At 38.1% G+C, this 12,392-nt stretch overlaps 1 protein-coding gene across 1 annotated transcript in view; it reads right to left on the bottom strand.

The window, feature by feature from the left end:
- Window positions 1-7,125, bottom strand: part of ARSK (arylsulfatase family, member K) — a 20,060-nt gene extending 12,935 nt beyond the window's left edge. Inside the window, exons 1-3 of the mRNA XM_009330319.1 lie at window positions 7,084-7,125; window positions 6,708-6,837; window positions 4,511-4,670 (exon numbers count right to left, since the gene is read on the bottom strand). Of these exons, the coding sequence (XP_009328594.1) occupies window positions 4,511-4,670; window positions 6,708-6,837; window positions 7,084-7,125 (332 nt within the window). The remainder of the gene's footprint in view (window positions 1-4,510; window positions 4,671-6,707; window positions 6,838-7,083) is intronic.
- Window positions 7,126-12,392: the final 5,267 nt, after the last annotated feature.

The following is a 12,392-nucleotide window of genomic DNA, read 5'->3' as shown; positions in this document are numbered from 1 at the left end:
GCAGTTGTGGGTCCCCCAGCCCAGGAAATGTTCAAGGCCAGATTAGACGGGGCTTTGAGCAACCTGGTCTAGTAGAAGGTGTCCCTGCCCACGGCAGGGAGGGTGAACTAGATGATCTTTAAGGTCCCTTCCAACCCAAATCATTCTATGATTCTATGAAAACTAATCTTCAGGCAGAAGAGGAGGAAAAGATATGCCAAAGTAAGAATCTTTAAAAGGTCAGGTGGAGAGTTGAAAAAGGGGGCAATACTAGATTGAAACCTTGAATTTAAAAGGAAAGAGCAAGGACAGATAATTATTTAAAGGCTTCAGAAAGTAATTCCAATTTTCAACACTTTCAATGGGAATGAAGGGGGATCATATCTCCTTTCCTAGCAGATAGTACTCCAGCGATTTAAGAAACACACAATGGAAAAAAAGCCGATAAATAAAGGATGGGAATACAACAATGCAACATTGAAGATAAAGCTTAATGAACTACCATCATTATTAACCCAAGTGAAAGTAATTACATGACAGTCAGTAACTACACCTGTTTTAAATTTTAATTGAAGATGGCCACCCACATTCAAAAGGACACATGGAGTCTTTTTGACAGGAAGCAGAGCCTTCACGTATTCAACAGTCCAGAGGCTGAAGATTCAGCTCTATGTTAGTATATATTTCTTTGTATGCACTTCCTAGAAGCCCTCTTCCTCAAATCTCATTAATTCACAGCTATGAGTAATTATCTTATGAGCAAGTCACATTCAAATGGATACTTAGTATATTTCACTATGTATTTGTATTTTTAAGATACATAAACGTCCGTATCTAGAGAGATGACTTGTGTTAGCAATGCACTATTTGGAATAGGTCAGGACAAAGCAGTATCACTTTATGTCACACAAGTATTGCAACAGAAAAGTTAACAATTCTTTTTTTATCAGGTAAATATGGCATCAGGGAGCAGTGGTGTTTTTGTTGTTTAAAGAAAGAACATATATGCTTAAGAAAAGTTTCTAAAGAAATAATACTGCCTGCTGTGTCCTGTCAAATCCGTTTCTTTGGAACAAGCTCATCTCCATTGAATCTACTACTCATCTTGCGCTAGCTGAACTGTTCTATATCCCTTTGCTAGTCTCCTTTTTAACAAGCAATTAAAACAGCAGGACATTTTAATTATCTCCACAAGGAACAGAAACCTTTGTTATAACTCTTCTACACTATTTATAGATTACTTAATTGGCTACTTAGGGTTTTTAAATGTCTACAAAGATGCCATGCTAGGAACAAGATGTTCATTTTTCTCTGACTCAGGAATTGTATTTAGAGTTTTCATTTTTTAAATTAAAAACTGTGTAAACTGCCATTTTCAAATTCCTCTTGTGTAGGCATAGAAAGGCTGACTAACCATGTGTTTATTTTCATTTATTCTCAACCGCCACCCACATTTACTCAAATAACAGTAAGGGCTTGATCCTGTTAAGTACAGATCTCAAATTCTCACTGAAGGGAAAATTAGAAAAAATGTATCAAAAATTTGCACCAGGTGAAAATGCAGGGTAAGGGCATAGGACAAAAGATAATTACAAACGGCAACAACAGAAGAATACTGTGAAGTCTATGGTATCTTTGAAGTGCCTAAGAATTCGGCCTCATGGGACCAAGAGCTATGCAAACGTGATGTGATTATATGGTTACAACGTAATTTCTGTTTGTGAGACTCCAACCCTACCACTAAAGTAGATGAATCTGTACATGGCAGAATGAGAAAAATCAGAGTACATGATTGTAACTCCACTGATACTGGTGCTGCTACAGTTTTGCAAAACCCTGAATTGTCTTAATTTATTTCTCATCTGTGGAGACTCGTAACAAAAATATTTAGAACAGTATCAACAGAACCATTAAAATGTGAGAGTACCAGACAAAATAAATACGAGAGCAAGGTTAAAGCAGTGGCGTGCATCGATAGCCAAGAACATGAATGCCATCAGCAAAACAGGTCAGTACTGAAGAAGGGGCTGTCAGTGTGAAGAACACTGTACAGATGACTTGTCAGCAGCATCCTGAGAGCAGGGTGGCAACCAGGTCATTGTGCACTCTGTGTGCCTCTTCCTGTTATTCCAACAGAAAAACAGAATACAATAAGATAGCCACAATAAGGAAAGAAAGAGGCTATTTGCCTAATGTTCCTGAAGACTGAAGCCAGCAAGATTTCAAGGCAAAGTATCACACCATAGCAATGTTTCACTCCTAAAGAGTGTAAAATACCTATGCAAAATGCCATTTCATCATTGCCAGTCAACAGAAAAATAGGGAAGAAGACATCAGATGACATCCCTTGCCCTATCACATGCCAGGATTTCTGTTCAGACTACTGGAACGCAAACCCTAGTATTTGTGAGTATGTTCGTGGGTATGAGATTGTGAGTTGGCAGAGTTTACCAACTTAGAAAGTTAAGCAACATAAAAATTATGTCCCTCTTCTATATAGTCTCACATTAAGGTTTTCTTTGCATTAATTCCTACACAATAAAATTCATTTGAGAACTAAGGACTATCTGTTTGTTCAGCTTTGCACTCCCCATGTGAAGGCCTTTGTAGTGAAGCCAGAATTCACCTACGGTCTTCAGCTCAGGCAAATGAGCAAAAGACTTCTGGAATCCAGACATTTATATGCAACCAGCCTTTTTTTCAGTGCCACCTTTGTGTTCCAGTTATCATATGAACAGCCAGGAACTTCTGGAATTACTTAGAGCTGCTCTTCTTTATACCTGGAGTGACTTTAGGTTAGAGAGAAACAGATTTCAATGTTATGAAACATTTCTTCTATCTCAGTGAAGGGCAGGGTGAGTGCATACTGCATACTATTTAGACAACAGAATTTTCTCTGCACAAAAGTGATTCAGAAGAAGAGTGTAAGGGTCTGTATAATACTGCAGATAATTTTCTTTTTTCAGAGTAATTTTAATTTACTGAAAATCTATTCTAGAAATGCTTAAGAATGATGCATTCACAGAATCATTTCTGTCTTGCTTCATTACATAGAACAAAATCTGACCCTTTGCTTTCTCAAAGAATGGTCTGTTACTGGCACTTTACAGTATGCTGTTAAGACCATGCTCTTTTCAATAGCATGAATGCCTGAGGCAGTCACAACAAATCATCTCTACACTACAGTAATACAAACTTCTGTAAGCATTCATCTTAACGTTCAGCTGTTTCTTGCCAGAGAGGAAATTTTCCCAACATTCATATAATCACGCACAAAGAATCAGAATAATACTATAGCAGATGACTTTTTAGTACTTTGTACAAATAGTTGTTTCTTACTGGAAAAAAACAAAAAAGTTGTAAGAATAATGCAGAGTAATGTAGTCTTCGGGGAAAAAAAAAATCAAAAGAAGAGAGGTTGAACACCCATCTGTTCATAGTTAGATGCTAAGTTACTAAGAAGAGCTGCAGAGACAAGAGAGAAGCATCAGTAGTACACAAATATGCACACTGTCTGGCAAAGTTAAGTAAACATGAAGGTTTTGGTATAAGTCTCTATTTGAATAATCTTTTACTTCCAGTGTAGAACTGGTATATGGAAAAAAGGGAAAAAAGCTTTCTTTTCTTTTCTGACAGTCTTAAACTGGAGAGGAAATTATTACTTGGCCAGATTCTGAAGTGGATACTATTTATAAAGTATTTTGTAGATAAAAAGCAGTGTGTACGTGCAACATACTATTAACTACTAATGCGACCTTTCAAATTCTGATTGCTCATTTTAGTGAGGGAAGTGAGGAAATTTTAAGTAACTATAACCTGTTTAATACCAAAGAAAAAGCTACTCTTTATTATTATTTCAACAACAGACATCATAATTAATCAGGGAGACAGTGCATCTTCATAAAAACTACACAGAAGGAAGACACCATATTTTGTCCCAACTGTCCAAACACATTATGCTTATTATTTTTTGAACATAATAAAGTTAGTCTCTAAATGTTTAAGTCTTTTTTATAAACTGCTGTAATTCTAGTCACATTTTTTAAAAAAAGAAGCTTTTAGGAAGTACAGCACAAGCCTGTGAAAACATATGGCCTTCAAAAAGAACCCAAAACACCTCAGTTTTGTGATGGTAGATTTAATATTCAAGTATTATCAAATATGTTTCTTTATTCTGCTTTTCCTACACTGCTAGTATAATCAAGCCAGAAAGTCTCAAGGCAAGACAAAAACGGTTTATGAATTTCATTTAGGGAGCAATGCCAATGATCAAAAATAACCTTCGTTCATGTTGGGCAAAACCACAGTCTTGATATTCACTTCCCAGCTACAGGTGAAAGCCAAAGTGCATCTGCATGGGATATGCTTGCTTCTGCATAAAGCTGCAGGACTGACCCCTGCTAGGTTCCTAACACAATTTCTTTTAAATTAAAGCTACTACATTTCAATCAGAGACAGAAACCACTTGCCAGACCATTACATGATTTATTCACTCCTGTCCATTTCATAGCAGGAGAATCTATCTGATTACCTTACTGAATGATGTCCAGAAGTATAGTCCAATTTCCCATACTTCTGTGTGTGGTAGCCATACTTCTCCATGAGATCCATCCACGTTACATAATCTGGATCTAGACCTTTGAAGTTATTCCAAGATTCTGTTAAATGAGTGAAAAGACCACTCCACATAGCTGGGAGGAGGGGGGGAAAAAAAAAAGATTTTTTGACAAGTAAGTGGTACTTCCTATCTAAATGTAAGTTGAATATACTTGAGAAGGGATAAATCTGCTCATTATTTTAGAGGTAAAAAGTCCACACTGTGATCCAATAGAGTAGGGAATACAAAATATTACTCTTCCAAATCTTATTTTCATCATCAATACGAATAACAACATTTACTAAAATAATTCCCAGAATCACAGAAGAAGGTCCCATCTTTACAGGTGCTATGCAATCATTAAATCAAGGTATTCTGTAGATCAGGGAATATTCTTATTGATTGCAGAAAGAAAATGCCGTGGTAGTACAGATCCTGATGAAACAGTCATGTATTTACATGACTTCCAGAGTATTATCTCCCCTTACTTCAGCTAGATTTCAATGTAAATTTAAAGCTAAGTATGTTTGCGGAGAGAATTAGACTATATTGTTTTTATAAATACTATAGGCCCTCAGTTTTATCGTTTTTAGGTTATCTACTTATCTACTTCACTACCAGCTGTAGAAACAAAGCAAGATGATTAAAGAGGAAATGAAACCAAGGGAAGAGTTGCAAAGGAGCTATAAGGAAAGTTTTTATTAGCGAATTCCTGTGTTTCTTTGCAGCTTGTCGAAAATCACTCACTCTTCCCAATGCCAATTTAGAGTCAAAGGGAGTCCTAAAACGAAACTAAGCTGTTCTATAAGCAATGGAAATATCCTGTAAGCACAGTGTGTCAACCCAAACCCCACACCACGGCAATACTCCTACTTTCCCCACCTCAAAGTCCTCCTTCCCACAATCTCTTCTAGTATCATTCCTGACACCTCCACAAAAGATCTACCCTCAGTTCCTTGCAGGTCCCCAAGCTACCAGCTAAAGAAGAGGTGTCCCGCTGGTTCAGAGCTACACTTGTGATGACTGACCAGCGGTCACGATGATGTTGATGAACCACCTAAAATGCTAAACAGAACTGATGAATTTCGAATTCATCATGCAGCCTCTTTCTCACTGGGAGCACTAGCTGCTATGTTCACAAAACTTCTTAAAATTAAATAACCTAACACAAGGTTATTGTTCTCAGCAACAAAGACTAGCTGAAAGACTCAAAAATCAAGAAAAAGAAAACAAGACTGATGGCATGTTCATGTAATCTCGCTCACTTAAAATGTGACCTTGAGAAACAGAAAAGAGGACCAGGTTATCAATAAATGCAATACTAAACACTAAACACTAAATTTGACAGCCTGCACTTGCTGCAGTCAGGACAGGTTGCTTCTTCCAATGTATGCTTGAGAGAAAGGGGGATCTCCCTTTCCGCTATAGATGAAATTTCATTCACAACACCTCTGGAGGGTCTTTGCAACAACTGAAAGGGCTAGGTATGTTTTAAGATGTAACCTTTGATTCAAGAATATAGCTTCCTTCTAACTTCCCAGCAAATTCTGCAAGTATGAAATTGAACACAGGACAATGATTACAGCAAGTAAAGAAAAATACTGAAGCATTCAATTAAAGCTACTGAAGGATACATTATGTATTTAACAGAGTGTTTGGAATAAATGCCATCGGAAGGCAGTGCTAACAGCCACCGATTTATTCAGCTGTTATTATTTAATACTTTTTCCTGAGAACAGGGAAGAGATTTATTAACTTTGTATTGGGAAGGGAGAGTGGTTCTGAATGCAGCTTCAGCACTGCAGCAGACAAACTGACAATTTCTCTACAAATCCTGAAGATTTTTTAAAAATATTGAAGCTTCAGTAGAGTTTGCAAAAAGATTTGGGAGCTCACACATAGCTGGAAAGAGAAGAACAAAAAAAAAAAAGAAAGGAAGAATGAGAAACAGAAAAGAGAAACAGATCAAACATGAGAATATTGTATAAATTCAGACACAAGCTAAAAAAATTGGGTCTTAATGAAAAGCAAAACAAATCCCCCAAAATGAAATCCTTTGAAATTTCCCATCATTACCACAGATTTAAACTGACATGTGCAAGTATTTATCTGACGTTTTGCTTGGTCCTACCTGCACGGGAAGGACAACAAATTGGAGAATTGGTATAGGCATTGAGAAAGACAGTGCCGTATCTTCTCATAAAATTTATGAAAGGCAAATCCACAGTCTGATTTCCTGGATAAAATGTCAAGCGTCCATCCTGCAATCAAACAGAGAAAAACAGTATACAAAAAGCATTAACCCAAACTATTGGCTACATTAATTCATAGATTTGCTACCTTGAACTTTTATTACTCAAATGTTGCCAATTCTACTCAGGTATGGAAAATAAAGTGTTGAGAGGCTTTAATTAGATCAATATAAAATGGATTACTTATGAAAAAGTGTAATGTAAAAGATAACTGGACTTCTTCATAGTAAAATTACTTCCTTTCTATCACTATACATATTCTAAGCTCCAGTTCTTGCAGGAGTAAGGTCCTACCATGATGCATTCAACAGGGATAGGTATGGTGAAAGATGAAAAGGAATCAGTCTGAATCCTGGTGCAGATGTGTGCACTGGTACATATTTCTGTGAAACCAGAACTGATCCCTCATCCTTTTCCTCTTTTTAAAGATTTATCCACACCACATCTCTGTGAACTTATTTTAAACTATGGGCTGGAAAAGCGATCAGCAAGCTGAAGGAAGGCTATTCTCCCACTGAAATGCTGTCTGCAATGGTTCCCTTTTGATACTTTATTGATCCTGCACTTTACCTATTTCTTTAGCTAGAGTTTTTAACCAGTAACTTTAAAAAGACCCAGAATTTTGAATCAGTACTTCTACTCTACAAAATTATGATGACATGAAACCAGGTTCCATGTAGACTGCCCTGTTTCAGGTCGCTGTCTTTTCCTGTCACTTGTACGTCTTTCCTTGGTTCAGTAAGATGTCTCAACTCAGCCCCAGCCTTACTGGTCAGCTCTTTGTTGAAGAGACTGTTGACAGTGAATCTGCACAGTTTTGATAGATCTCCCAATCAGAGGCATTTGTGGCAGAAGCACAAACATCTTAAAACATGGGTAGCTTAGAAGTTGTGTTTTCCACAGCATTTAGTTTGCAAGAACATATAAGCAGGCAGACAAGAAGGCCAGGAGAGTGCATCAAACTTCAGCTACAAATTTACCAGCTACTGGTTCATTTGTTCCAAAGACAATGTACAAATTACCACATCAGCCACCGCATAATAAATGCCATCATGCAAATTCTTACCTCTAAGCCATATATGGGCAATGGACCATCCTACCAAACTACTTTAAATTACGTTTATTAAGTGAGAATAGTTCCAATACAAGAAACCACAGGAAAAACGGCTGGTATGTGATTGCTTGTAACCCTGCAGTATCCACACGCATACTCGTGGATACGAGTCCAACCATACTTCTTTGTATCCACACGCAGCCTACCAGCATCAGCAGCCTACAAAAAATGCTTTCCACGCCATACATTGAGCAAATCTCATTTGGCACAATGGGTTCTTGGTGTCTGCTGAAGCTAACAGTCATCATTACATGACATTAAGTACAAAATTGCACTGTGGCTTTTACTGTAATTTTTTTGTTAGGTGGGAAATCCTGAAAACAATTATTTAGTGAGATATTACCTCTTCAACAGAAAATATTCAACTGAACAACCACTTTCCTCCTACTGAATAGTAACCAAAAATCAGCAGATGTGACCAACAGTGAATCATGGAAGTTACTTTCTCTTAATACTGAATAGGTAGTTTTATTCAACTAATAAAAACTCCATGACTGCTTCAGATGGAGACCTTTGATCACCTACTTCAAAACGTAAAGAACATGTACAGTTTCAAGGGATGCAGGACCAAAGCCTTACTTCCAGTGAAATTTCACCTTTAAATAATGGTACATTTGAAACAGGTACAAACACTTCTCGGGCATCTGAGTCACAGTGAAAACTCCAAAGGATAACAGAAAATGCTGTAAGCTTAGAACAAAACAGGTAGATGGATGCATGGGTTCTGAGAACTCCTAGCCTCTACAGTTTTTAATTAAGAAAATGCATTTTTTTTTTAAAGACTGTATTTGTTTTGAAAATAACTGTTTGAAACAAACACTGTATTTATCATAATATTCTCCACATTAGGCAGGCTTACATGGAAAGAACAATAGTTTCTTTCTGTCTTCAGCATTTAAGAATACAGATCAGACAATGTAAGACTTCCTATCAATTTCATACTATGCTGTTTCTGCACATTAGCAGATCATAGAATCATAGAATCATTAACGTTGGAAGAGACCTCTAAGATCATCGAGTCCAACCGTCAACCATGCGATCAGCAAGCTGAAGGAAGGCTATTCTCCCACTGAAATGCTGTCTGCAATGTGGGCAATCACCATGCCCACTACAATGTTTAACCACTCTTTCAGTAAAGAAATTTTTCCTCACGTCCAATCTAAACCTCCCCTGGCACAACTTGAGGCCATTTCCTCTCGTCCTATCGCTTGTTACCTGGGAGAAGAGACCGACCCCCACCTCGCCACAACCTCCTTTCAGGTGGTTGTAGAGAGCGATGAGGTCTCCCCTCAGCCTCCTCTTCTCCAGGCTAAACAACCCCAGTTCCCTCAGCCGCTCCTCATCAGACTTGTTCTCCAAAGAATTTTCACTTTAGTTTTACTAGTTTAATTTTCTGGAATCATTTGTGAGAGGACAAAAAAAACCAACACTGAAGATAAGTGAGAGCAAACCTGAAGAATTTACAGTCTGTGTTACTACTGCTTCTATTACCCACGATCTCCCAGCAGCAGGCACTAATCATCCAAGTGAAAATTTACAAAGAATACTGCACATAATCACAGTTTGCAACATTTCAGAAAGAACCTGGAAAACAGAGTTAAGCACAGCAGAATTGTGCTCCACAGTAAGAAATAATTATTTTAAATTACTGAAATATTTTAAGATTAGAATTATTCTGTCATTATTTAAAATATTTTAACCTTACAGCATGAGCACTCGTTACCTCACTAGCCACCCAGCCATTGCTCATATACTAATTCCCTAGTCAGAGACTAATATCATTTTCTTTGCTCTTTAGACTTCAATGCGAGGACTGCATGCAGAAGAAAACAATTCTCTCCATTTGTTTTCTGGCAGAAAATGCTATTGGATAACATGGCGCTGTAGAGCAAATCGCTTCGTTTAGCACCAGGAGAGTGAATCGTGGCATCCCAGCACCACATTGCAGTGGATGACTACACAGTAAACTGGGCCACTGGAGATCAGAACATGATAAAGGACTCATCACCTAATTTTGTACGCTACTACAGATGGCAACTAGAACAACCATTCAGTAGGACAAACTGGAAATAAAGCTGTAATCTGCAGTATGAACTTGAAAGGAACTTCAGGCTGAAAGTGCTCTTTAGAAAGTACACGACTGATGTGTCATCCTGTCAGCAACATATTCACAAGTTTCTCCAACAAAGATAGGGTTTGTTTGAACAGCTGGAGACAAGAGTTCATTCTTTTGATACTGGACAGACAGGTGACATGTCTATTCAGTGAAAGAAGTAAGCTTCTTTAACAGGCTGAGAAGGTGAAAGCTCTACAGCTATTTCTGGAAATCCGCTCTCCAAGAACTAGGTAGGACTTGTGGGTTTTGACGGACCCGAGGCAATACAATTATCCTGAGTAACACAAGCAAGCACATTTCATCCAGGAACTTGAGCTGCGTTGCAAGCAAAGCCTGTCATCACTCGGTTAACCTCAAGTAGCAATTTAGGAGCTGAATTGCCTACTAGCACATTCCACTAGCAAGCCCTGTGAGAAGCACAGCACTTGATGTGACACAACAGTAGAAAGCTGGCTGTTCAAGCAAGAGGTCACTGCTACTGCTCTGGAGGCCAAACACAGTCCAGCATCACTGAGAAGAAAATCTTTGTCACACTTGACAAAACAGGTGTGAGTCTTTCGTAGACAGCATCACCCACGACAAAGGCAGGCACACTTTCAAATGAAAGCCCATACCTTCTGTCAGCCTGCAGGACTTAAGCTTTTTTTTCCAGAAAAACTGTTAGTTTCAACAGTACCCAACTCTTCCTGTTCTCTACTAGCGATGTAATCAACATGCGTAATCTATTTCTGCCTTCAAATACATCTCATAAAAAACTTATGCAACACAATGATTCTTTTAACATATTCTTCTTCATATGCACTACGCAAATACAATACTTTTCAGAAACAGCACCTTGTTCTTAATTGTTTTTGTAAAGAACACCACAAACATCTGGGGTTTTGTCTTTCATTTTTGTAAGGCTTACCTCACTAATCCCCATAAGATAGTCAAGAGAATCTTCCTGTTTACAGGATGACATACAGAAGCCTTACTAAGATTTGTCTGCAGCTTCTGCTAGCATCTGGAGACAAACTGGCCATTGACGAACTCCCAGAACCTAAACTATTATAAATTTGGCATTTTATTCGTAAATAATAGTTTTAGTAAAAGCTGAAAATTTGGAGAAAAATTCTCATCTACAAAAACCATGCATTGCTTTGGAATGTTAAGAGAGATTATATTCTCAGAATAAAATAAACAAAGAATACAGACAGAGGAAGGAAAGTAAATAAGGAGCTATTGCTTTGTCTTTGAAATCATAGCAAACACGTGTTTTAAGAAAGGTGGATATCCTTTAAGAAGGGTAATACATGTTGACCAAATACTTAGGAAGAATTCATCCCAAGAATGACAGGCAGCAAGCACGAAATCAAGTGCTCTTACCTATGCAGTCAAGGATGGCATTCTGAGATGACTGGCAGCCAAGTGTCACTCACTCAACAGTGAATGAGAAGTGATGAGATGTGAAAGTCCTTGGAAGTAATACCATGGAGCTTATGTTTGATTTAACAGAAAGGAGAGCTCAGATGAGGCAGAGAAATCAAGGTTTTCCCTTTCCTCAAAGTAAAACCTTAATAAAAGCATTTCCAGTATGCTGAGTGGGCAGATAGAAGCATGGTGAGAAAAAGGTGAAAAATGTGCTGCCTTTAGCTGTAAGCAAGGAAATATATTTAGTATTTGTGAATGAAAAAAAACCAACAGTCTTTTTTACCTGTCTAGGGTTTAAAACAAATGTATCAATAAATCACTGTTATAAAGCCACTAGAAATTTATAAAAACATACCTACTAGTTCCTTTATCCTTTTAGCTGTAGATACTCACCTGACAAGTTTACTCCAGCATCTGTTATACCTAATGAAAGTCTGACTAAGTCAATATATGATGCCCAACAGCTTAACTCAGTCATTTCATCTGTGATTACAGAAATTCTCCATTTCATCTGTTGTGGAGAGCTAACATTCTTAGGATTTACAACGGCAAGAATAATGGGGGTAAGTGACCTCCCTTCCCTTTTTGCTTTTCAAGCCAAAAGAAAAGCATTCATTTTACACACCAGGTCTGTTCCATTAATTGCTGCCCTGCCCCACAGTCCTGCTGAGATGCCCCCATCCACCCTAAGTTGCAGTGACAAGCTGTGTGCGCCACAGCTGACCGCAGGAACCACCTATGCTGAAGTTTCTGATCGTTGTAATGCACCTGATGACAACACGTAGCACACTCCTGGGAAGAATGACGAGTTTGGTTTAGATAACAAGAGTTACCTAGTCTCTCAGTGACACGGGAGGCCTGCCCTCACCGTCCCAAGCAAGACCTTCGCCCCGTGGAGGTGGCGGAGAATAAAAACCAGCCCTA

This window comes from Pygoscelis adeliae, unplaced genomic scaffold, assembly GCF_000699105.1.
Source record: "Pygoscelis adeliae isolate BGI_AS28 unplaced genomic scaffold, ASM69910v1 Scaffold178, whole genome shotgun sequence".
In the NCBI taxonomy this organism is placed as follows: domain Eukaryota; kingdom Metazoa; phylum Chordata; class Aves; order Sphenisciformes; family Spheniscidae; genus Pygoscelis; species Pygoscelis adeliae.
The sequence above is the reverse complement of the archived record's forward strand: the minus strand, read 5'-3'. Positions and strand labels throughout refer to the sequence as shown.